General features: G+C 36.2%; 1 protein-coding gene across 5 annotated transcripts; it reads left to right on the top strand.

The window, feature by feature from the left end:
• The first annotated feature begins 45 nt into the window (after positions 1-45).
• Positions 46-27,453, top strand: pus7.L (pseudouridine synthase 7 L homeolog). Of its 5 annotated transcripts, none has more exons than XM_041585267.1 (17): positions 46-182; positions 2,882-3,290; positions 5,441-5,525; positions 5,605-5,706; positions 7,604-7,748; positions 13,775-13,792; positions 14,076-14,187; positions 15,383-15,460; positions 15,815-15,943; positions 17,536-17,661; positions 19,927-19,988; positions 21,828-21,988; positions 23,192-23,318; positions 23,884-23,985; positions 24,498-24,627; positions 25,203-25,294; positions 26,173-27,453. In XM_041585267.1, the coding sequence occupies exons 1-17, from the start codon at positions 128-130 to the stop codon at positions 26,307-26,309; spliced, it is 2,070 nt and encodes a 689-aa protein (XP_041441201.1). In that variant the 5' UTR covers positions 46-127; the 3' UTR covers positions 26,310-27,453.

The following is a 27,453-nucleotide window of genomic DNA, read 5'->3' as shown; positions in this document are numbered from 1 at the left end:
CCAGCTGCGGAGAATAGAGCGAGCGAATGCAAGAGGAGACACTCTGCTCTCGACTCGTTGGTTAATTGGAGGTCAGGTGGGGTCTGGTGACTTGTCTACGCTGCTCTACCACGTGTTTGGCCGCTAGATGCTAAGGTTCCTGTCGCGAGTCGCATTTTGCAGTTACAGGCATCTTGTTTTTGGTGGGTATTCTGGTATTTTCTTTTCTTCTGATACACTGCAGATTGCAGGTGGGTATTGTAAGGGAGTGTGTGTGAAACCAACAAGCAGAATATATTTATTTCCGCGAGTTGCGTGCCTACAGAAATTGTTTTATCAGCTGAATATGCCTATGAAAAGAAGAGCATCACGACAAATACTCGCTACCCACTCTTTTATTTCTGTGCGCTGACTTCCATTTGCACAGGCCACACTATTTAACTCCCAGCTTGGAGTCTGTAATATATTTAGCTATTAACACATTCATCATAAGCGGACTGAAATTGTGTTTAAACTTGTCAATCAACAGTTGTGTAAGTAAATATTGCAACACGTAATATTTTAACTTTTCATCAGTCCGCGGAAACTAGACCCAGTGTATACGTTTGCCCACCTTTTCTTGGCTTAAAAATACTGGCCTTCAATAAGCATGTAGGCATTGGAGGGACGGGGCCTAGGACAGCAGCTTTAGGTGAGTGGCCTTGAGGTGAATAAAACTTGTGCTGGGGGGGGAGAATCTCCCCAACCTGCCTAGGGCAACACCACTCCTAAATCTCATACACTCATACACATGCCGATTGGGTATACACTGGACTGATCAACCCATAGGCCAAACAGATAGGGAACATATTAGGGGCCATAAACTGTATGGCCACCTAGTGGTGTAATTTAGGAGCGTCTGGTACCCCCACCAAAACAAATCTACTGAGGGGCCTGGCCCAAACAGTCCCTTCTCATCTGGACCACCCCCTCCCAACCCATTTGCTACACCTTCCCCCCCACACATGCCTGCGGGGTCTGCTGTATAGGTAGTTAGGGCATTGCTGTTCCAATCGTTCCTACAAAAAGCAGAAATGAAGTAGGTGCTCTGGCTGACATGGTGTGTTGGCAGATTAAAATTTCTATTATGTATAATACATGGATATCGTAGGGCACCATATACACGTTTACAGTCAATATTGATATGTGCATGTGCAGCTTTAGCAGTAGCATTCCTAGAGGGGGGCTGGCCCTGGTGCGTGACGCGCAGCCGGGCCCTGGTGCAGCTCGCCGGCACAGTGCAATCAGGAATCGCGCAGCCGTAGCAGTAATATCTGGGCACATTAGTAAAATCATCTGCCGCTTGGTCTATATTGCTGCCTGTGTGCTGAAGGTGTTAGTAATAGACACGTACTGGCACATAGTGACGCGCCTGCTTCACGTACTTCTTTAGGGCTAAAGGTGCAGTAGACGTACTGACGTGCCAGTACAGTAAACTAAAGAAGTATGTGAGAGTGGCACGTCACCACGTGCCAGTACGTGTCTATTGCTAACACATTCAGCACACAGGCAGCAATATAGACCAAGTGGCAGATCATTTCACTAATGCCCAAATATTACCGCTATGCGATTCCTTGTTTAAATTAGTTAAATGATGTTAATGGTTCAAAAAAATGTCAGGCTGAATGGTCAGCCCCAACACATTTTCACCTCACCAAATCTGGCCCTCGTTGCAAACAGTTTGGACACCGCTGACTTAGTTTTTCCTAAAGCTTGTGCTCCTATAAAAAAATGGCACGGGGAACTTTCTAAAGAAGCAATGCAATCTTTCCTGTCTTTCCATCACATTTGTTGCAAATAATTACATTTGTACATGCACAGTAGTGTTAAATTGGACATTTGTACTTGTCTAAGTCAGAGATGGACATCTTGAAGAGACAAGGAAGATGGACACGCTCCTTTAAGAAATTTTCCAGGACTGGTGTAGTTTTTTTCCCACAAACTTAGCAATTTAATTTAGTTTTCATTTTAAGATTTGGTACCCCCTTCCCACTAAATTAGGCTTTCATTGCCCTTTCTGATATATATGTATGTAAGTATGGTTTGCAGATTACTAATAGCTTGCTCTTAGAGCAGCCATTACACAACAAATGTGATAGGGAAGACTCACAGTAGTAGAGTAAGCTATGTTTTCAATACTTTTACAAGTATTGTGGAGCAATAAGTTATCTGATGCCCAGCACAGGCCTACAGTGGATATCCACACTTTGGTGTTTCTTCAGTGCAAACTGTGCTGAATATGATCCAATCCCTGAACGTCAGGGGCCTAGGGCAGCTCCAGAAAAGACAACAGCCGTATTCCTACTCCGTTATATTTTTTGTTGTGAATCTGTTGTCACTAACTGGAATGAAAAACATAAAGCTACTCTTTAATATTGGCATTCAGACAGTCTTTTTCCACCTTTAGCTGTTAGTTCAGTGCTTACCCTGAAATTGTGCTTTGTTCAATAGATATGGCTGTGCAGAAATAGTTTAAAATGCCCTAATCCTGCCAAAAATTATCATGCTGGATGTTTTGTTTGAAATAAACCATTTGTTTTAAAGTGGTAGTATAATTAGACCCTGTGAGATGTGAACTGCTTGGGTAACTGGCTAAACCCAGGTGCTGGATGTGCACCCAGGTGATTGCATCCCTGGTAGTTAACCTACTTTTAGTTTGGTTGACTTGAAAGGACCAGTACTGTTTCTGGGTTTGGTACAGAAATTATTATATCCTTGCCTTATTTGTAATCCACTATGACTCTAATTTTCTTTAATATTCTGTAGAACATTAGTCTACACTTAAACAAATGGGGCAGGGTAGATCTAGCAAAATTACCAAGAGGGCTCTGGTGAATTTATTTTGTGTGTTTTCTGTTTTCAGGTTATTTGAAACCTTTTCATCGTGCCTTAAAAGCAATGGAATCCATCGAAATGGATTCTGTTTCTCTAAAACGGCCTATTTCTAGCAAAGACCTTAGTGGTGATTCTGTAAAAAGGCAAAAAGTCTCGGACAATTTGTTCTCAACAGAGACTTCTTTAAAAGCACAGGATGTGGAACCTACTTCAGGGATTCAGAATGAAAATGCCTTAGATAGAGAACTTACACTTGAAGTGCCAGGAGAGAAAAATGAAGAAGATTTTGAGAAAGACGAGCTTCTGGATGGGGAAACTGAAGAAGAAAGTCCAGAGAGCTTTGCAGACATGATGAAGCATGGCCTTACTGAAATTGATGTTGGCATTACTAAATTTGTAAGCACTCATGAAGGGTTTTCTGGAATTCTGAAAGAAAGGTAAAGGTTTATAGTGCAGTTTTCTTAGCCTTATTTTTTATTAATCTAATGAGAAAATACTGAACGTAATTTTAAGTAATTATTTCTCTTAAAGGAGTTCACCATCCAAACAGTTTTTATTTTTTTACCATTTTTCCAAAACTGAAGTTTAAATTTGAATGTTCCTGTCTGTCTGACAGTTTAGTAATCCAGGTACAGATTCTGAGTTTGTACAGATTGCTGCATTAGTTGATACATTTCTCAGCAGCTTCTTTGGGATGTTGGCAACTATTGTATCAATTCTAACAATTGCCTTCAATGCAACTCATGGATTCTACTCAGCATGTACAAAGTAAGAACAGTATCAACTAATGTATCATTTAGAACAGTTTACAGAGACCATGACCTCCCTCCCAGAGCTGCTTTAGCAAGGCATAAGAAGGTGAAAAAAGGAAACTTTACATTTCAATGAAAATATCATCACGAATAGGTAATAAAAAGTAATTGGAAAGTCTTATTCTGGTAAAACATCTGAAAACAACTGACCTGAAAAAAGTGTAAGAAGTTGACCAACCCCTTTTTTGTATGTATGCTGTTCAACAATCTTAAGACAGTTTACTGTTCTCCTTTTTATCAAGCACTAACAGCTAGTTAAATAGATATCTCTGAGTTATAGCACATGCCTGCTACAGATAGTTTCCCATTGACATGACATGGAGCCTCTTTGGTCACCCTGCATCTGTGATACTTGTGACTGGATTTGAATTTTTTTAATATTCTTCCTGGAATGTGATGACTTTAGTTGATGTTTGAAGGAGATCTTTGCCTTGCATTTTTGTGGTATTAAGTTATTTGTAAATGTAATTGCAATTTAAAGCAGAATTTAATTGTCTTTTTTTGTGCACTTCACCATTTCTGTTTCTGATTCATGAGACAATGTAGCTGAAATCATTTTTACTCCTGGTCTATTCGTCAGTTGGCACTGGAGAGTCCACATTTGTAATGCAGAGTCTATAAACAGCCAGGATAATACTTTTCAGTAGCAATTACATTTACAAATAACCATTGAAACATTTTAAATATATATAATGAGTTGCTTAGAATTACTATATTTTTCTTGTGCTATCAAAAGTTTTAATTTTTCAGTATAAATAGCAAATGCCGACTTGTGTTGGAATCTCCCTTTCAGACAAATGTGGGCACAATGATAGCCAGCTAGTCTGATTTTAAATTCTTATATTTTTTAGTTACTAAGCTGCACTGAAAAAACTCACCTGCAAATTATTACAAAATGCATTTGCTTGTCTTATAAAAATGTACTCTTTTTTCAAAATCCATAATACATCTCCATGCTCAAAAATAATGGTACCATATTTACTCTACTACTTACTTTACTCTGGACATGCAAATCAAATCTGTCAGACAGGTGTCCAAATAAATGTACCATCTCTGAGGTAAATTAATGAAATAAACTAAAAGTGAAAATAATGGACACTACCATATTATATGTTAACATTTTCTTGAAACAGTCTGGAAACGTTTTCCCTGCTAGGGTAATTTGGACCCTAGCAACCAGATTGCTGAAATTACAAACTAGAGAGATGCTAAATAACTCAAAAACTGCAAATAAAAAATGAAAACCAATTGCAAATTGTCCCAGAATATCACTCTCTATCATACTAGAAGTTCATTTCAAGGTGAACAACCCCCTTTAAGCCTAGCAAACAAGCACTTGATATTCCAAGCTTGACAACTCCACGGTAAAAAAAAATGCAAATTTTAAAAAACCCAAGACAAAGACTAGACAAACAGTCTTAGAATACCACCACCTACAATATATTGAAAGTTACTATTAAAATTAACTACTCTTTGATTTATGTTTTCTGGAAAATAGTTAACCTGTTCTGTATAGGTCTTCTCTTCATCTTCTGTTATGACCACTGCCTGGTTGCTTAAGTAGATTAGACATTCATGGCTAAATCATTCAAAAACCACCAAACAGTAAAAACGACGATCAGCTAAACATTTTTATGATAGAATATTCTACACCATGCTAAATGTTAACTTCGAGAATTCCCGCAGTAATGATTTTGGTTAATCTACTGACTCTTCTAATGCTTTTACACTCATTTGAATTCTTAAAAATGCTTTTATTTGTTTTTACCCACTAGATACTCAGACTTTGTTGTCAATGAAATAGGGAAAGAAGGCAAGATCCTTCATTTAAATGATGTTTCAGTACCAGCAGATGAAGAGGTAATTATATTACTTTGTGTGTTTAGGAATATTTGGCTTTTTAGTTTGATACTCGTGTTAACAGTATCGTTGTTTACAGGATCCTTCTGAAGATATATATTCTGTTCTCTCACCTGATGATAAAAAGCGTTTGGAAGATCTTCAGCTGTTTAAGAATAGGGAAGATAATGTTGCGATTGAGGTAAATATAATCCTTTTATTTAAAAAAAACAAAACACTTTTTACACAACTTTGTATAGGGATATAGTGTTAGTGGTGAACATTAACACTTATATAAAACACACTCTAAGATCAGTTTTATTAGGATCCAATAAACCTGCCTATATGTTTTTGAATTGTTTTTGAATTGTGGGATTACATTAATGTACTTGGAGGAAACCCACTCAGACAGATGGTGTCCAGGCCATAATCAAACTCTGCATCCAGCACTGCAAGACAGTGGTTCTAATTGCTAACTCACCATGCCATCCCTGTGCTGCAAAAATGTATTGCACTGTATTTTCAAGCCAACCCAACAACTATATGGCCAATATATCTATAATATGACTAAACCAAATATTGATGGTTGTTTGGGCCCCAGTGGTCAATATTGACGTTTGCCTGGCTAGCTTTATTGTAGTATTGTATTTGATATTCGGTTGATTAATTTGTGCTTCCTTGAATATTTGTTTTAACTCACCCCATATAGTATTTCTGTTTAAGACTTAATTATATATGTATTTTAACCTTGGTATTTGTGAAGATTATTACATCCATTGAAAACACGCAAGCCTTGTGAAATCTGAATATAGCTATAGCAAACAGGAATTTTACTAAATCAATCTTTTTTTACTAATAAACTAATTGTTAAATCTATATAACATCATGTAAAAAATATTATATTGCACTTCTTCAAGAAGTTAAACATGCAATGTATAAAATAAAAAGTTCACAGTTAATCATCTAGTTATATTTGAAATTAATAATGTGAATTCCATTATGTTGGGCCAAAGCAACAATCATGCAGGAACCTATTCCCAAAAAATCCTTCTCCTTCATTATAGTCAGCAGGTCTATCTTGCTTCACCCACAGCAACATTCTGTTAAAAACCCCTCCTTTCTGTTTCCACTCTTCATTGCTGATCAGAATACATATAAAGCTCTTATATATTAAATTAATGAGTAATGTGCAAATTCACTTTTTTTTTTTAATTTTAAATTTTGTATCTGTTGAACGAGCACCTACATATAAACTAGTTATTCTCAATAAATGCCCTATTTTATATGAGGAGGGTGTACCTTGAGTGACAATTAACCACCGATTGTCTTCCTGTGAAAGAACTAATCACATTAATTATATTTCACACTGATTAAGTGTGCCTTTTTGACCTGTTCAACTTGATTGTCTGCCTCATACCTACACAGCAGCTTATTTACAAGTATGGGATCCTTTATCCAGAAACCCATTATCTAATTCAAATTTTTAAAAATAATTTCCTTTTTCTCCAATATTAAAACAGTACCTTTTACTTGATCCCAACTAAGATATAATTAATCCTTATTGGAGGTAAAACAATCCTGCTGAGTTTATTTAATTTTTTTTTAATTTTCTTAGCCTGAAGTTATAGAGTTCCAAATTATGGAAAGAACCCTTATCTGGAAAATCCTAGGCCCTAAGCATTTTGGATAACTGGTCCCACACATATATACTATAGTAATGTTTCTGAAGCGAACATGCAGATTTTATCAGTGCAGGGTCACCGTACATTTTATTTATATGCATATAAAATACTTTTTATTAATACCATTTTATGAACAAATTAACATTTTATTTACATTTTTCCAGTTGCTATGGTTTAAAAAAAAAAAAAAATTTTCTTACCAATGGCATTAACACTCAAGGTATGGTGAAGCAATGTTGTTATTAACTAGAGAGAAACAAAAAATGTGGGGGAAATCCAGCAGGCACTGACCTCTTACAAAATGTAAAAAGCCTTTATTTACATAAAGTACTCCAGATGTAATTTAATAATTTGTAAGGAGTGGGTAAATGGCATAACACCTCTTGAATAAAGCTGTGGGACTACTTTGATAAACAGGTTGTTGAAGACACTAAAGAAAAAAGAACACTTATCCACCAAGCTGTAAAGGGTCTGTTTCCTGGGATAGAGACTAAAACAGAGGAACGAGAAGGGAAGAAATACATCATAGCTTACCATGCCGCTGGCAAGAAAGCATTGTCAAGTAAGTTATTGTGCCTCCCTCCAAACCTTGATAGCAGTGAATGAAAAAATAATATTGGTATTGCCTGGATATATTTGGCTTGTGTTGATATGCAATGGCTGCATGTTAAAACCGCAAACTGTTGTGAGAGCAACAATCTGCACCATAGTCGATTTCTGTGTGTAATGGGCTTACTTTGACAAAAATCACTGAAATATACATGGTGTGAAGTCTAGACAAAGCAGTGTGGTCTATAATTTTACTGTCTTTTTTTGCTACCTGCTGTATGTTAATTCTAATGAGATAAAAATTGATGCTGTTCAATTTGCAGTGCTCATGAAGATTAGCTTACAGCTATTAAGTGGCAATTTTCTGTGGTATAAAATTTGGTCTGGCTTTGACAGTCTAGGGCGGATACAGACGTTTTAATTGTAATAGCAAGAATATATATCTGTTTTACACATGTTGCTTTTGGTTTTCCTTTAAAAGCACAACTAATAGTCCATATGGCATTTTTAACATATGTTTCTGCGTTAAAACCAGGAAGCCAAAAAAAAAACAGTAATTGTCTTGATTTTTGACTCTAATGGATATTGGCAAGATGTGAAATACAGCAATTGCTTCTGTGTATCATGACAACCTCACAAAGATTGCCATACTTTGTACTATGAAGAATCCTGGGGCAATTCCCCTCTCTTTTACATAGGGACTTTGGGTAATGGCATATGACCCGTTAAAGTGCAATGGACCATCACTATCATATATCCTTAGAGATGGGTTTTGGAGTTTAGTGACTTGTCGCTAAGTGTACCTACAAAGCTGCTTATTTAAACTAGGCAGAGACTTATTCATTTTGCAGACATAAATAAAACAACAAACAATAGAAACTATCCATGGTATTCAGAAATACAGCTGCAGTTTGTAATGCTGATATAAAATGTGGTAATATAGTTCCCCTTTACATGCATGTATTGTACAATATGAGGTTTTATTGCATGCAGTTTGTGTTGTCTCTGCTAGAAGATAGCCTTGCACTATTCATGTTTTGAGCTATGAAGCTGTTATATTATTCAACCTGTTCATAGTAACTGGTTGCTGCAAATAAGTTAGGTATGCCTAACTGCACACCTGTCTGCATGCCTCAAGCATGACATGTTATGCATGCGTGCTGGTAACATTGCCTTACTTCGGGATTACCATTAAATTGCTTCATTCCCTTGACTGTGCCACAAATGGTATTTCCTCATTGCTACTCTTATAACCTACTAAGACAAAATTACAGCTATGATGTTTTTGTTTTCTCTCTGAAATATTTCTATTTAGCAATTCAGAACACATCAGTTATTTAGCTTGAAAACTTAATGGTTATTTCTGTTTAACCAGGTGATGTGGCAACAAAAATGATGTGCCAGGAATGCCTGGTTTTTATAAACTTCACAGATTTCAATACAAGTTTGAAAGGCAGTGTTCGTCCCAGGTGATTTCCCTCACTACCAGGCTTACACACATAGCTGTGTGTTGAAGCCGGTAGTGTTATAGAGTAGGAGGGGGCTTTGGAGGTGCACATCTATTTTTTTCCTCGCCTGGGCCATTTTGTTCCCACCCACCAAATTTTTTTTCTGCGGAGACCACTGAAAGGTGAAAGATGCTTCTGATGTCCTAAGCACAAGAGCAGAAAGTGACCTTTATTGTGTATATGATGTGGTATTTGAAAAACAAGAGTAGTCTAGGTTCAGCCAGTTCTTGTATAAAAAAAATTAAATGTCATAACAATACAACCTACAATATGTAGGTTTTCATCAGGCCTAAACAGAAAGGCAATCAGTTAGCAGTTAGTTGAAATTCCAAGCTTCAGAGCTATGGTGAAAAAATATTTCAAAAGCCAGAATATCTCTGGCTGCATCAAACAGTTTATTTTCAGATGAACTGCCCCTATAACGGGGTGTTCACCATTCGAAATCATTTTTTCAGTTCTTTTCAGATTATTTACCAGATATATTTTCAATTGCTTTCCATTTTTTATTTCTTACCCATTTTCCAAAATTCGAATTTATGTTTGGATCTGTCTGGCACTGCAGTAGTCCAGGTGGAGATTCTGAACTGTTACAATTTTCTACAATTGTTGATACATTTCTCTGCTGCATTTATGAAATATTCGCAACAGTTGTATCAATTATAACAGCTGAAATAAAACTCTGGAATTCTGCTCGGCAGGGCCAGAAAAAAGAAATGTATTAACGAACATTTAGAATAGTATACAGAGTACCATGGCTGCTTTAGAAAGCCATACGAAGGTAAAAAGTTAAACTTTAAAGGGGCTGTTTACATTAACTTTTAGTATAATGTAGAGTCTTATTCTAAGACACTTTGCAATTGTTTTTCACTTTTTATTTGTGGTTTTTTAGTTTTCACTTTTTATTCAGCAGCTCTCCAGTTTGCGATTACAACAATCTGGCTTCTAGGGTGCAATTTACCTAAGCAACCATGCAATGATTTGAATAAGAAACTGGAAAATCAATAGAAAAATGACTGAATATAAAGATGAGCAATAAAAAGTAACAAATGTTTAGCCTTACACAGCATTTGTTTTTTTGATGGTCAGTGACACCCCCCCCCCCATTTAAAAGCTGGAAAAAGTCAGAAGAAGAAAACAAATATTTCAAAAACTATATGAAATTAAAAAAAGATCATGAAGTTCAATTGAAAAGGTGCTTAGAATTAGCCATTCCATAACACACTAAAAGTTAACTTAACCCTTTAAGTGCCACAGATAGTTGAATCTACGATCTGTGGGGAAAAAAAGGACTGAAGTGCCACAGATCGTAGATTACGATCTGCTTCACTTCCGGGTTTGGGACCGCGGAGGAGTGGCTTTTAGAGCCGCTCGCTCCGTCCCTCCTCGATCCCCCACCCCTAGATAACAAGCAGAGTGGGCAATTAAGTGGCCCCTGGGGTGCGATCGCACAGGGGCCCCAAGGCAGCAGCACTCACGTTAATTTTACTTGTCCTGCTGCTGCACTTGCTGCTCTGCCACCCAGCGCCGACCCCCCCCCCTCCCCTGTGCCTGAAGAAGCAGGAAGACTGATCATCACATCGTTGGAGCCCTCCAGCCCATCCGCAACGAACTGCAGCCTTTTCCCCAGGTTAGTGTCACACTTACACAAACTTTTTACTAGGCATGCACCGACTCCACTATTTTGGATTCGGCCGAACCCTCGAATCCTTCGTGAAAGATTCGGTGAATACCGAACCGAATCCGAACCTGAATTTGCATATACAAATTAGGGGTGGGAAGGGGAGAAATGTTTTACTTCCTTGTTTTCTGACAAAGTCACGTGATTTCCCCTCAAATTAGGATTCGATTCGGCTGAATCTGAATCCTGCTGAAAAAGGCCCAATCCCGAACTGAATCCTGGATTCGGTGCAGCCCTACTTATTACACTATACATTCACACTTACACAAACTCACACATACATTTTTGGGGATCAAGGGGGTCACACACTCACAGCACTCACACACACTTGCATGCTCACACACATGCACATAACATGCAAATTTACGAATTGTACACATGCATATGCACATACACTGGTTTGTGGCTTTTTTTTTTTCTTATCGCATTGTCTGTTTTTTGACTGAAATTTTTTTTATTGCCATTGTGAATAGCGTATTCACTTACCACACTGCACATTACCGTTTGTATGTTGTTTCACTGATTATATTGCAATTTTGGTGCATTTTTAGCCATTTTATTGCTTTTTATCTTTGCATAGGGGTTGTTAACTTGTTTTTCTCCATAAAACCTATTTGGCCAAGCTAAAATATACAAACTGATTCTGACGGCTGATTACACTAGTCTGGAAATAAAAGCATTGATTTTTGTGGTTTTATTGGATTTTAGTGATTAATTTGCATTTCACACTGTTCTGTATTACTTTGTTTTGCTCATGTAAATTTTATCTACTATATATCCATTTGGGGGTCTGTGTGCGCCACATAGTTTGGTAAATCTATGCATATTGGGCATCAGTGTTCAGTAGACCCCTGTCGTTCATATTTAGGATGTTTTGTGCTCATCCTTATGAAATGTGGGGCATATAATGGGGTAAAATAAATGCAAGCTTTGTGACGACTTTAAGAAATTTGATAAATGCTAAGTTCAGCATAACTTTATAATTTGGTAGTTTGAAGAATTCAGAATGGGGAAATACATCTTTCTACTGCAGAGTGTGTACTTTTTGAAAAAAATATGGTGCTTATATTATAGTAGCCAGAGTGTCGTACGTTAGAATTCATATGCACTGTTTGGATTTGGAAGTCTCTGTTTGCCACATAGTTTGGTAAATCTATGCATACTGGGCATCAAACTGTTTAGTAGACCCCAGGCGTTCATATTTAGGTTTCCTTTTGCTGATACATTATGAAATGTGGGGTATATATATTGGGGAAAATGCAAGCTTTGTGACAATTTTCAGAAATTTGCAGCAGAAAGACATATTAACTCGTTTTAGATTTGTTGGAACGTGTACTTTTGGAAAATATATATTTTTCTAGGGTCTCCATACTGTTAATGGGTCTCATGGCACATAATATACGTACCGTTTGCTTATATTGTAGTAGCCAGAGTGTCATATGCACGATCTGGATTTTGGGGTCTCTATGCCGCATAGTTTGGTAAATCTATGCAAATTGGGCATCAAACTGTTTAGTAGACCCCCGGCAGTCATATTTAGGATGCTTTATGCTGGTTATGATACATGGGCAATATGATGCTGCAAAGTTGAAGCTTTGAGGCAATTTTCAGGTATTTCACCAAAACCACAAATTTTGGGAAAGCCTTACGACTCAGTAGTTTGGAGCAGAAAGGCCTGGGTAACTATTTTAGATTCGGTAGAATGTGTACTTTCTAAAAATATATGGTTTTGGGGTGTAAGTGTACATAAGCTTAGATATGAGGTTTAATGAACAAATACTCTATTGCCAGTAGTACAGTTGTGGGATCTATATCCAAAAACCCAACATCCAGAAAACTCTGAATTAAGGGAGGGCCATCTCCCATAGAGTTAATTTTGAGCAAGTAATATTTTCAAAATATTTCCTTTTTCTCTACATTAAAGAACATTTTATAATGTTAGATTAGGTCTTGCCCAGACTGCAAATAAAATGGAATGTTTGTTTCTTATAATTAAAATGATCTTTTTCTGAGGAAGAGGGAATAACACTGGAAGGCTTTAATAAATATGTACATATTATTTATTTTAGAGAGCTAGTTACAACTATTCTAGTTTATCTTCTTTAGTTACCCATAACAACCAATTATTAGATGCATGCTTTCAAACCGCCAACCAGTAAATGCAATAGGTTAAAGGACAAGTATCAAACCAATTCAAGTATCTGACCTTTTTGTTTTTGAGCATCTGGAATGTTGTATGCTTAATAAAAGACCTGCATGGTCTGATGTTATGTCACACAGAGTTTGCAACAGGTCTAGTAACTCATAGCTACTCAACAGTTAGCATTTACTTGTCATCTTACTGTACACAAATATCTAATTGTTTGCTAAGGAAAGGTGCAAAGTGTGTGACTTATTGCATTAGTGTGAAAGTTTGTGAACAATCTGTATATTTCATAGGGCCAGCAAAATATCATGAGTAGAAAGTACTAACCTACCTTGGGTTTTGCTTTTCATTAGAGCGAAACAGCCAGTTCTACAGATTCTTTATGTATTATAGCAGAGCTTAGAGTGCCATATGACCTTTTTCTTAAAATAAAAAGTTCCTAAATAAATATTTGCTGATTTTTTTAATTAAATTAAATTGTACCATTTGATCACAATCAGTTGCTCCTCCTTTGTCCATTGCGACCTGCTGCACATTTGCTGGATGCCATCAATCCCAAGAATGAAATGATCATATGACCATAGCTTTTTTTTTTTGCATGCCAACCTTAAATATTTTAAATACTTTTTGTTTTTTCCCTCAAATGCCACAAGTTTGTAGAAATTAAACATTACTTTCTTGTGCTCTTTATGCTATACACTGGACAGAGGTCAGATCACCCACAGGTAAGCAAAGTTGGCATTTCATACACCGAAAAAATTAAATGAATGGCCAACAGTGCTATTTAACTGACCACGCACAAGTGAAACAAAACTCTTAATTTCTAAATTTAACCTACCTTGTTTTTTCAGTGAAGCTTATACGCTTCATGTACTATATCTGAGTTTTTTTTTTCTGTGTAATTTGGTTTTTTTCCACCTGGTGTGCAGGTTCTGCAAGATATTTTTTGCCTATTATATAAAATGTTTACACAGATAGCAAAATAATATTTTTTTTCCTTTGTTAAAGATCCTCGGAAGCATTCCTGGCCAAAAGCCAGAGGAAGCTACTGCCATTTTGTTTTGTACAAAGAAAACAAAGACACCATGGATGCCATAAACGTGCTCTCAAAATTTTTAAGGTTGGTGTTTCTATTCTTAATCTCCATTGTGGCTCATTTATAAACACTGGGTAAATTTGCACCTGGGCAGTAACCCATAGCAACCAATCAGTGATTAGCTTTTTCAGTCAGCTGCAGGGTGAAGACTGAAAGCAAACATCTGATTGGTTGCTATGGGTTACTGCCCAGGAGCAAATGTGCCCAGTGTTTATAAATGAGCCACGCTGAGTTTTCTCAAGAATAGTGATTTGTTGGAATATCACTTTGCTAGAGGAGTTACTGAAATTCAGTTTCCTGCACCTATAGCTTTAAGAAAGGTAAAGCTATTCCAATATTCCTGTGTATATCTGATATGATTTTAATTTAAATCTTTGCAGTGGAGTGAAAGATTACAGGCCTATATAAAAGAGAACAATTTTATTTAAAGGTGATTTAAACTGAAAAATAATTTGCATAATGAAAAGAAAAATTATTATATACACATTTTCAGTGATTTTAAAGTCATCTATTGTATCATTTTAATGTAAATCTCAATTTATAGCATTTTGTTGTAGCATCTCCTTGTTGTCCAAGGATATATTTATGTGAATATTGTGGGAATTTCACTGAAATAGTAGCTTTAGCAATAACTTCTTACATAGAAAGCTAATAACTTTAAAGGAATAGTTCAGTGTAAAAATAAACATTGGGTAAATAGTCTGTGCAAAATAAAACATGTTTCCAATATAGTTATTTAGCCAAAAATGTAATCTACAAAGGCTGGAGTGACCGGATGTCTAATGTACCAGAACAGAACCCAACTTCCTGGGGAGGGAGCCACATGGGGCATAACTGTTCAGTGAGTTTGCAATTAATCCTTAGCCTGCAGGTCAAAGCAAACCATTTTCTTTTGTTGCCCCCCCCCCCTCCCAATATTTTTGAAACGTGTTGCTGGCATCAATTTCAAAATGAGCATATATTTTTCAGAAAATGTTTTAACATTTGATGTTTGCTTTGTAGTATTTGCAATTAAATATAGGTTTATATGATTTGCAAATCATCCCATTCTTTTTTTGATTATTTTTTATGTCCCAATGGACAAAGGGGGTTGTATCTTCTAATAAAGGTTTGTAGAAAGTAGATGCATTAAAGTATAAAATATATAAAAACATCTGTTATTTGAAAACATTTTATGCTCTTATTTTAATTTTGTAATATTTTTCTAATTTTGTTACAGAATCAAACCAAATATATTTTCCTATATGGGTACCAAAGATAAAAGGGCTATCACTGTTCAAGAAATTGCAGTTCTTAAGTAAGTTATCTATCATTGAGTTTTTGGTTTTTTTTTTAGTTTTTTTAGTTTCAAGTGTTTTTTTGTACCTTGAGTATTTTTGAATCTGAATTATAGCAAATGGCATATTATCTGCACTTTTAAGTAGAACACAAAACAATCTATTATGTTGATTTTAGATGGATACTTCATCTTAACACTTGCCAGTTATTATGCATGCCTTGTTTTTTGTCGCAAAATGTCTGCAGCAATTGAAATTCTAATGTACTTTAAATTACATAATACATATTTTTTGTGTGTGTGTGTATACATAAAATCTCACATTTAAAGGGCACATTTAACTTTATTTGTTGATATTTAATTATGTTTTTATAGAATTACAGCACAAAGGCTAGCTCATCTAAACAAGTGCTTGATGAACTTCAAATTAGGTAACTTCACTTACCAAAAAAACCCGCTAAAATTAGGTGAACTTCAAGGAAATCATTTTACTGTGGTGTTAAGGTAGGTAATATGAAGGTTTTGCCCTTTTTTTTTTTTTTTTTACTAGCATATGTAGTATGATTTTATTTCTATTTGAATATTTTTTTAAGGAAATGGTGTCTTTAACATGATATAAAAGTCTGTGATGGTTTTTTAGTCCAGGTCATGGTTTATAGTATGTAGTTGTGATAAATCTAAAGTAATTAGACTCCTGAGTAAACCTGAAAACGCTCTCTGGATGAATTGTGAAAAGTTTCCAAGATTACTTAAGTCTAGTTGCTTTAGACTTTGAAGTGCGCTTAAACCATATGTCGTAGTTTTAGGTCTAAAGCAACTGGACTTGCTGAGTAATCTTGAAAACATTTCACCATTCATCAGGATTAATCAAGGAGTCTAATTATTTTAGATGTATCACTACTACATACTGCATCACTTAAATTAATAAAAAAACATCATTCTCACAATTCTTGTCCTGACTTTACTCTTTTTAATAGTTACTAGAATATTTTAAGAATTGGGCCCTAAATTTCTAGGGATGCACAGAATCCAGGATTTGGTTCGGGACTTGGCCGGTATTCAGACTTTTTCAGCAGGATTCAGATTTGACTAAATCTTAAAGGGATACTGTCATGGGAAAAAATTTTTTTTCAAAATGAATCAGTTAATAGTGCTGATCCAGCAGAATTCTGTGCTGAAATCCATTTCTCAAAAAAGAAAACAGATTTTTTTATATTCAATTTTGAAATCTGACATGGGGCTAGATATATTGTCAATTTCCCAGCTGCCCCAAGTCATGTGCTCTGATAAACTTCAATCACTCTTTACTGCTGTACTGCAAGTTGAAGTGATATCACCCCCCTCCCTTTTCCCCCCCAGCAGCCAAACAAAAGAATAATGAGAAGGTAACCAGATAACAGCTCCCTAACACAAGATAACAGCTGCCTGGTAGATCTAAGAACAACACTCAATAGTAAAAACCCATGTCTCACTGAGACACATTCAGTTACATTGAGAAGGAAAAACAGCAGCCTACCAGAAAGCATTTCTCTCCTAAAGTGCAGGCACAAGTCACATGACCAGGGGCAGCTGGGAAATTGACAATATGTCTAGCCCCATGTCAGATTTCAAAATTGAATATAAAAAAATCTGTTTGCTCTTTTGAGAGATGGATTTCAGTGCGGAATTCTGCTGGGGCAGTACTATTAACTGATGTGTTTTGGAAAAAAACATGTTTTCCGATGACAGGATCCCTTTAAGTGCCTGGCCAAAGCAAATCTTTGGTGACTTTTCGTCACACAAACAAGGAAGTTAACATTTTTTTAATTTAACGCATATCCTGCTGTTTTCTTTTGCATATGCAAATTAGGGTTCAGGTTCAGGTCAAAGCTTCATAAAGGATTCACGTTTTGGGCCAAATCCTAAAAGTGGATTTGGTGCATCCCCTATAATTCAAACCAAATATTCCATATATAAACCCAGTCAAAATAATTTATATAATTTTGTACTTTCAAGTTTTGACCCACTTCTCTGCACAAACTCTTGAAAAAAGTGCTTGCTCACACACACACACACACACACACACACAAATAACCATGAATGTGCTTGTGTTACAGAAATATTACTGGGACAAGTGAACAAGTAGTGCAAGCCATGACTTCTCTCAGGGATATTGGCTTTATAAATTACTATGGAATGCAAAGATTTGGAACCACAGCTGTACCTACATACCAAGTTGGAAGGTATTAAATTATATTCCTACCTTTTTTAAAAAAAATTTTTTTTTTTTTAAGAGGCAAAAAAATACATTTGAATATTTTTTTATGATTCTAGCCCAACTCTATTGTCCCTTTTGTACGCTTAATAATAAAACACATATTGTGATGAGTGTCAATAAATACTCCTGTGGCCTGCATCCCCCTTCTGCCCCAACCCTGTTTCTTGATTTTAAAACATACCAACATTAAAAAAACAAATGTCCCAGATTAGCAGATAGTCATTATGTACACTTATACTTAGTAATATGCTTGTTCAGGCTATCCACAGTTAAGTATCCACAATAAGAGAATAAAACTAACCATAAATGTGTGGTTAGGATGTTTATCTTCATGTTAATTTAATTAAACCGTTTCTGCACACATTAAACTTATTTTTGGTATTTGTGGCTGTAATTATGATGTGTGGAAATAAAAGGGACGGGCCAATAAATCTCTATCCGGGCATCATCATTTAAGTGCCGTCATAAACTGTAATTCAGCACTGGCCACTGTTTAACAAGACAAGCAACATTAATTCAATTTAATCTGACTCATTTACATTTGCTACACTGCTTGAAATTCCTGTGACTGCTTTAGCAATACATGCGCAAGGGGTAAGGAGGATTTTATCAATGTAAATTGATGCATTTAACATATTAACAATATAAATATATGAATAGTTGCGCTATTGGCACACACTGTGTAAAAATACAGAAGGAGAATAGGAATATCTGTCCTGTGTGTAGTGACATGAATGAATGAGATCTATTTTTTTTCTGTTCATTAGTTAGTCAGGTTAGGGCAGTTTCAGTGGAGTGTTGTTGCTTAAAACCAGATTGCAGGGGGTCCAGCAGGTTGTTGTCAGAGAGGAATGATGTTAATCTGTTGTAGACTAGGCGCTCAAGTAGTTGAGAGATGAAATGTAGCAGAGAGATAGGTTGGAGGTTATCAAGATTGGAGGGATCAAGAGAGGGTTTTTTCAGAATGGGGGTGACAAGCGCATGTTTTGGTTGATAAGGAAAAATTCCAGTTGAGAGCAAGAGCTTAAATAGAGTTAAGGCTTTGATTAGACAAGGATTGGTATTGTGGAGAAGGAATGAGATCAAGCGGGCAATGCCATTACCCATAGCCTCCAGATATTTATTAAATGTTGTTATATTAAAAGAATGGGGGGTTATCGTTTGATGGCAGTAACCCTTAAAGAGGCTGATGTTAGGTTAGATTGAGCTCTGGCAATTTGTGTACAGATTGTAGCCAAGTATTGCTTCTAGCTGCCATTCAGCCTTTAGAACAAGTATCCACTTAAAGGTGTAGGTTAAATAGCACCCTGCTCTCTCACTTAGGGTAAGGACACCCGGGCAAATTCAGGGAGATTAGTCGGCACAGCGACAAATCTCTTCTTCTGGGCGACAATCTCCCCAAACTGCCTTCCTTTACCTTCCCGCCGGCTAGAATGAAAACTCGCACAGTGTTTGCGTGGAGGGGGTTGTGATTTTAAATGCTTTACAGACTTAAGGTGGCCATAGACTCAAAGATCCGCTCGTTTGGCGACATCGCCAAACGAGCGGATTTTTCCCCGATATGCCACTAACGGCATGGCTATATCGGGGGTAATTCGAACGTTCGGCGATATGGCCGAACGATCGAATTACGATGCGCCAAGGGGCATTGATGGGTCGGTCGGTTAAAAATCCAACCTTCCCGATCGATATCGTGGCCAGATATCGATCGGGAAGACCCGTCGGAAGCCCCCATACACGGGCAGATAAGCTGTCAAATCGGTCCAAACGACCGATATCGGCAGCTTTATCTGCCCGTGTATGGCCACCTTTACAATGTTAATAGACAGTGTAGTATTCTTGTATAATGACATGGCAAGTGAGCTTACATATTTTGGCCAAAGTGTGGTACTAACACCTCATGTACCGTGTGCTGCCAATCTTTCTCCTTTGTTAAGATGATATTCGGTAACCACTTTCACTGAGTTTCAAGCTCAATGTTTGTGATGACCATACATTAGTTACTGCTCACCATATGAAGCTGAAACAAAGTAAAGAAAACCAATGTAATAAAATAGTAATATGTAAAAGTGTAATATCTGGAGTAATCATCTGGAAATGCCAATGTTGCATATAAGCTAATGTTTACAGAAATGTTGGTAGTAATAGTAAGCTGTTTTATTTAATTTGCTGTTTTTCTAAAAAAAAAAAAAAAAAAAAGCTGTAATCACTAACCATTGTTGCGTTTTAGGGCTATTCTTCAAAGTAACTGGAATGAGATGGTAGATCTAATATTAAAACCAAGGCCTGGAGGTATGCAGATCTTTATTTTCTTAACCTTTTAATTTGCTTCTGTAATATTTCAAATGCTAGTTGTGCTACATAAACAGAATGAGAAGCTGATTCAAAGCATCCTGTAGTTTTAAGCCCATACAGATTAAATGTATGTTAAAGGAAAACCTTGCCTAAGAGCAATGATACATGAGGAGGTTAGTCATCTTGCGATTAAGCTCCTCAAGCGTGGTCGACTCATCTCCTCCAAATGCTTTTCCTTGTGGTTAACGTGCAAGTCGCTACTTTGAGCAACTTTCTAACACTTTATACCCCTAGAAAACAGTGGTATCTGTTCTCTGTTACTCTTATTCCCCTGTTTTGCAATGCCAGGAATAGTGATGGGCGAATCTGTGCCATTTCGCTTCCCTGAAAAAATTCATGAAATGCATTGAAGTCAGTGGGTGTCAAAATAATTGACATGTGCGACAATTTTTATACAAGCGACTATTTGGTCCAAATGCATTAAAGTCAATGGGCATCTGAATTATTTGCAAAAAGAAAGACTTACACTCGCACACCCTGGCCGTCCAGACTTCAGCGACTCCCAGGTGCTCGATGCTAGAGGGAATGGGCAACCTCAGAAACAACGTAGGACACACCGGCACAACATGGGTAATTTCAGCAGGTAAAACCTTGCTCGTTTATTGCGGATGCAACGTTTCGGGGCGTGAAAGGGGTCACGCCCCGAAACGTTGCATCCGCAATAAACGAGCAAGGTTTTACCTGCTGAAATTACCCATGTTGTGCCATCTGAATTATTTGGCCACACAACAGTTTTTTTGATGCATGCCAAAAAAAAATTTCCGCGCCCGATTTTTCCTTGGCGAATTGTCAGCGCAGTTTTACTAATTAATTTGCTTGCAGCGAAACATGGAAATTTTCTGCGAATTTATTTGTCCATCACTAGCCAGGAATGCTTCCTTCAGTTTCAGGCAGCTTAGTCACTTGTGCAACTGTTGATCCAAACACTCTCAATACAGACAAACCGCAACAAACTACTGGCTACTTAGTAAATTACGTCTATTCCAGAAGCATCTACAAGTTAAGTTAATTAAAAGGAAAGCAATGTTTTATAAAAGTTCTTAAAATTACTTAATACTGGTACTTGTGTATTTCAATAGTCTTGCAGTAAGACATGGATATCCTACTAACACAGGCTAATGAACTCCACTTGTAGAGTTTTTCACAGCAAAATTATAATGTCCACAGTATCCATAGGCTGTTACTTGTCACAATGCTAGGCCAATCTTGTCTGCAATGCTGATCACTAACCTAGTTTAAAATTTCAGTTGAATGCAGCTTGCTGATAATCCAGACTTTGTTGCTTCATGTTTGTCATAGAGCAAGCCACATATGGTGCCCTAGAATAAAATAGAACTTTGATTATGCCACAACTTTAACCATTCACATAGTGATGTGCTAGTGATCGCTCAGATATGGCTTTTCTGTATCTTGTTTATTTTTTAACATGGAACAAGGCTCTGCTTTGGTCGGCTATTGATCTAATGGTTGGGTGAACCAGTAAATCCCAGTGCCTCTGTCTGTGAATTACAGTGGAAACTGTCTCCCAGTCCTGCATGTAAAGATGGAGCAGGTTTTAACTGTAAAGCATAGCTCTGTTTACTACAGTGGAAAATAAAGTGTGTTTTGCTGCAAAATGTTGACCATAATGTGCTATAAGATGCCTGTTCTTTCTGAATTTTGAGTGTGTTCTTGGAAGGCTGCTCTGCCTTTTAGCTATAGAAAATGCAATACTACAATGCTATACTATAATAAAACCTGTAGCATACATAATATTTGTTTTTAATGTTTCAAAAGCAGAGAAAGGTTACCTGGTTCAGTGCAGAGAAGAGTGGGCTAAAACCAAGGACCCAGAGGCTGCTCTTAAAAAGTTACCTGTTAAGAGATGTTTGGAAGGTCAGCTGCTGCGGGGACTTGCAATGTACGGTCTCAAAAACATAGTTTCTGCATTTGGCATAGTGAGTCTAATATTATATCTTAAGTCTTTGCAAATAGTTTCTGCTGACCATTTGCGTTTGTTTGTTTGCTGCTAGTTTCTCACTTGAAATGTTTTATGTAAACTATAGCAGTATCACTATCTGCTGTTAAACACTGTTTGATCATTGTTTATTTATGTCTATCCTATAGCATCCTAGCGGTTGCCAAGTTGTAACTCCCAGCTTCCTCCAGCAGTCAATTAGCAAGGATTTGTAGTTCAGCAAGTAAAGACTGCCATCACTACAGCAGTCAAAGAAAACATTGCAAAGGACCAGTCATTCATTCTTATGGAAATGGAAGCATTGCATGTTATGATTTTGTTTTGCAGATTTGGGTTTGGGTCAGAGGGTGTCAGTGTAGGCTTTTAACCTTGTGCTGACATGCAGTTCACTGCATTATAAACTGCTGCCCTTATCAACAAAAAAAAATTGGAAGGAGTGAAGCTGACTTTCAAACTGTCCTACCAAATCTGAACATGTATGGCTAGATCTAGGACTCTGCGACACCTAGTCAGGCCCATATTCTAACATCTAAAATAAAACAAGCCATGATTGAAGTTATGCTGATATTCAAAGTGGGTTTAGTAAAATAGCAAGGAGAACAATAATCCATCTGTTCTCTAGTGTATCTTTTAAGGATTATAAAAAGCTGTAGCACATCTTCCTTGTGGTGCTGGGGGTCCTGTGTCTGATTCCGGATCTGCAGAGTTTGTTCTCCCTGTGTCTGCATAGGTTTCCTTCGTGTACACCACTGTGTATAAAATGTGTTGTGCATATTGCCTGGCCTGTTCACTAATAAAAATGCGCTGTAACATATGGGGCCCTAACACTCCTATACCCTATCTGGATGTAGTATATTTGTTTTCCACTCTATCAGAGTTGTGATGCACATTGCACAGTTCAACTTTTAGGCATGGACCAGCATAGAGTGAGTGCCAGAGAATGAAGGTGAGGTTGGTAAGGGAGCGAGGTATGAAAAACGCAGCCCAGCCTATGCTCTAGTAATACTGGCCTTCCATACTGTACACAACACTGATAAGTATGGAAGGGCAAGGGCATATTGTAATACTACACCTTGACAAAATGGGTTGCTATATAATGCTACTGTAGACTGGGTGTTAAAAGTCGTTTTAGGAAACATAAAACTTTAAAGGAATTAATTTTGTTTTTTTCTTTATTATATAGATCCCAAGAAACAACCGTTTAATGTACATCCACAGTTATCAGAGTTATGTTTGGAATAACATGGTAAGCAAGAGAATCGAGGAGTTTGGACTCAAAGTTGTTCCCGGAGACCTAGTGCTCAAAGGAGGTAATCTCTTTACTTGTTTTGTTATACCTAAATCATCAATATCATGTAACATGAAAAGTATAAAAACATAAAAATTGTATCTAAATTACACAATCAAGCACTGTCCAGACTGAGCGTTGGAGCTCTTGTCAATGGTCTTTTATCTACACAACCCATATCAGCAGTCATAGGGTTATCTTTAATTCTGAGCTAATCCTTTAACTCTTTCAGTTTATCTTATTACTATGACTTTTCCTTATGCATTGACTGTAAAATATATTTTAGCGATCAGTCAATACATATTGAGACCTCTGCTAATTTGCTTTCCGCTTCACAGAACTATGAACCAATCTAGGAAACAATATAGGGCCCATTGCATTAGCACTGTTTAGTGTACTGCATGATAGACCCTCAGCATTCCATGAGTGACCTCACTCAGTACCCAATCAGCAAACCACTTGGTATAGCTATATTGTTGTGTTAAATAAATGCACCATACCCTAGTGTTTTTTAAGTATGATTCACAGGATAGTATTTATATTTATCACCTGTGTTATACCTAGTCAGCCTTCATGTTTTCTTTCAGACACTGCTGTTCAAGTGGAAGAGGGCAATGTTGATAATTACACAATAAACGACATAGTAATGCCGTTGCCAGGCTTTGACGTGATCTACCCTAAGCACAAGAGTGAGTATTTCTTTCATTTAACCATCTGTAACCTTGAACTATCCTGTGTCAATTTAGGAAACACTGTTGTCTCAAACTCAGCCAGTAATGAGGAAATTATTCTACATTGGTTTTTGTGTAGTATATCTTCAAAAATGTTGGGTTCTGTCTCAATTCTGCAATTAAAAATAGTTCAGGGCCCACTTAACTCCGTCCAATGCTCTACATAGTTGGAGGTGAGACCATTGACTGTGTGGTTCACTGCTGTTCATACTCTGCATCTGATGCTGTGCTTGCACTAAAAGGTGTGGTTGGCTCCTTCAAGAATGAAATATATCACACTGGGATATACTGGATGATAAGCAAGATTAAAGATACCTGTGCTTTGTGCCACAGAAAATGGCTGCCATCTAGTGTGCCTACTGGAATATAGCATAACTTCATATATTCAACAATGGTGTCATTTGCTAAACTGATTGAATAACAGAAATCCATTATAAATTTGCAGTTAACTTTTTTGTTCTTTTTTTCAGTCGCTGCAGCTTACGAGGAAATTCTTGCAGCAGACAATCTTGATATCAAAAACATGAGGCACAGAGTTAAGGATTATTCTTTATCTGGAGCCTATAGGAAAATAGTTATCTGTCCACAAGATGTTAGCTGGTTTGTAATGCTTATTAAACTTGTCTGTTCTGTCAAAAATTCTCTGAACAAAAATGGGTTTTCTTAGCTACTCAAGTCACCCAGGATTTCAGACTTTGGGACTTGGTCTTGGATTCTGTGCATCTTTAAAGTCATCCTCCACTCAGAAACTGATATTCTGCAAAATTAGAAAATATAATTGTAAACGCATTCCAATATACATTCATGAAAAGTTTTCAGTGGTTTAAAGTTATTTCTAATAACAGTCGAAAATAGTATCTGTTTATTTTTTTATATTCTCTATGTATCACTTTTTAAACAATGCAGTCGGGTCTCATTCAGAGTGCAGAAAATATAAAACAAATATTGATTTTAATTTATAAATAACTTTTAACCATTCAGAGTTTGTAATTAATGTATATTAATTAGATGTTTAAAATTACATAGGAGGACCGATTTACATTGCACTGAATTATCCACCATTTCAAAACTTTACTTTTTTTTTTTATAGACAACTCCTTTTTTTTTATTGGATACAGTGTCTGCATTGTACATTTTACTTGTTTGACAGAGGGCATTTTGTGATGTTTTTGCAGGGAAGTTGTATCCTATGATGACCCTAAAATACCACTAGTTCAAACAGATCTGGATAAATTGGAAGGGAAGGCGCTTCCAGAATATAACAAAGGTAAAGTTACACCTCTGTCTATTATTCATCTATTAAAGTATTTTAGTTGCAAATGTAATAAGTTTACAAACCACAATTAATTTGTATATATATATATATCAAAGCAGAGTTTTTTTTTTTTTTTTTTTTAAACAAAGGATGGTCATTGAGATCTTTGATTTTCAAACGGGTGGAGTGATTTAAATTACATGTTTCCACCTCATTGAGGTGAAAGTAAGGTTCATACGATCCTTTTAAAAAAAAATGGAAATTATGAAATGCAGTGGTGTACTAGGATTGTTGTATTCCATCATTTAAATGTGTGATTTTGATAGCTTGCTATGAGATTAATCATGCTGAATGGGTTCCAGGTACCAAATTCAGCAATGAGCTTTGCAGAGTGTATGGTTAAGTGTTACCAGTTTTAAGGGGATCACCTGGCAAACATATTAAATGCATGGGCTGCAGTGCTAATTATTATTAAGCATATTCTATTCTGATTTTATATGATGCAGTGCACTAATGAGATTTTAATGCCAAAAAGCACACTAAATTATGCTTTTAAAAACTCAAATGTACAATATTTTTTAATAAAAATTTGATTGTAAAACTTCGGTATCTAAAAGCCACAGAGTTCATGTAAAAGTCAATGGCAAATTTAAAGTGTTTTTCTATGCAAGTTTATTCGCATTTTTGACCAATTGAAAATGATAAATGGAGTACTAATTTGAGGTATTCGGATTTTTTTAATAAGGGAACATTAGAAATGTTTTAAAGACTAGAGTTCATTTGAAATAGAAAAAACGAACATTAAACAAATTCAAATTTTGATAGGCCTTTACATCCAGTGACCTGACTTTTATTTATTTATTTATTTATTTTTTGCATTAATTCTACAGAAGGGAAATACAGAGCACTGAAGATGGAATTCTCATTGCCACCTTCTACATATGCGACAATGGCCATCAGAGAAGTTCTTAAAATGGACACCAGTATCAAAAACCAGACCCAGCTGAACACTGTCTGGCTTCGCTAAATTTTCTTATGAACTCACTGCTGTCCTTTCAGTGTCCCTTTTGGCACTTGTGATGACCATTTTATTGTTTAAAAAGATCTATTGGTTTCAAAAAGTCTTTTAATTTGAGAGCTGTTTTTGTTACAGATTTGCAGTGCACAAAAATACATGATAAATTCAAAAATGACTGAAGAATATCTATAATACACTGGTCATTTTTACTGTTCTATAAGTTGTATTTCTCCTTTTTTTCAAAGGTGTACACATAACTAGGTAGTAACTTAAGTTAAACCAGACTGAGTTGAAAGAACATGTAAAATTTTAACTTGAATAGGATAGTTATATTTTTTTTTTTTTATAAATAGATTGTGGTAATGTGGATTGCAGTTCCTTGTTTCTGTTGTGGAACTGCAATATTCTGAGCTTAAGATTGTACTATATTATATTAACATGAAGGCTCATTTTCCGTGATAAAATAACACAATTCAAATTGCTTTAAGAGACTCTACAATTTACATTTTATTTTGAATTTGAGACTATATTAGACAAGTTTATAATTTAATTTTATGATTTTTTTAGAGCTTCCTTGAGTGCTTTTGGAGAAGAGAAGGACAGTATCTTAAAAAGAATAAAAAAAAATTAAATGTAAATCAGTTATCCAAATGAGAACAGATTTTTTTTTTTAAGCAAAATATTCAACATTAATAGCTGCAGAAAACATAAACTCATCTCCATGGATTTCCCTGAGCAGAACAAGCAAACGCTATATATGGAGGTCTTTACTTAGTAATCAGGGTTTACTAGAGGTCTAGATGTCTTTACCACATTAAAACATTTTCACAGCTGGAAACACGTTATACATTCTTCTGTTTTGTAATAATTTGGATGTAAGAAAAAAGAAAAAACTACCAAAGTTTGAATTTAAGTGCAGAAACTCTTGGATTGGTGCTGTTTATTAAGGAATCGTTGCAGTACCCCAGAAAGCCATGTGAGTTTTCATGGGTCTGGAAAACGTTATTTAGTGCCGTTATTTTCTTAATTTGAGAATTAACCTATGCCATTTTATTCTGTATGCTCTATGATACATAATAAGTACATATGCTAATCACCTGAACAATATTCTGTTGGATCCTTTTTGTTAATAAAATTGTGTATATCAAAAAAA

Source organism: Xenopus laevis, chromosome 3L, assembly GCF_017654675.1.
Source record: "Xenopus laevis strain J_2021 chromosome 3L, Xenopus_laevis_v10.1, whole genome shotgun sequence".
Taxonomy (NCBI): domain Eukaryota; kingdom Metazoa; phylum Chordata; class Amphibia; order Anura; family Pipidae; genus Xenopus; species Xenopus laevis.
The sequence above is the reverse complement of the archived record's forward strand: the minus strand, read 5'-3'. Positions and strand labels throughout refer to the sequence as shown.

Excerpts from the sequence above, each read along its gene's own strand:
- pus7.L (XM_041585265.1), top strand. The coding sequence starts at position 128 with ATGCTAAGGTTCCTGTCGCGAGTCGCATTTTGCAGTTACAGGCATCTT. Across the intron at positions 5,526-5,604 it reads CAGTACCAGCAGATGAAGAG|GATCCTTCTGAAGATATATA; the intron begins GTAATTATATTA and ends CGTTGTTTACAG. Across the intron at positions 5,707-7,603 it reads AAGATAATGTTGCGATTGAG|GTTGTTGAAGACACTAAAGA; the intron begins GTAAATATAATC and ends TTTGATAAACAG.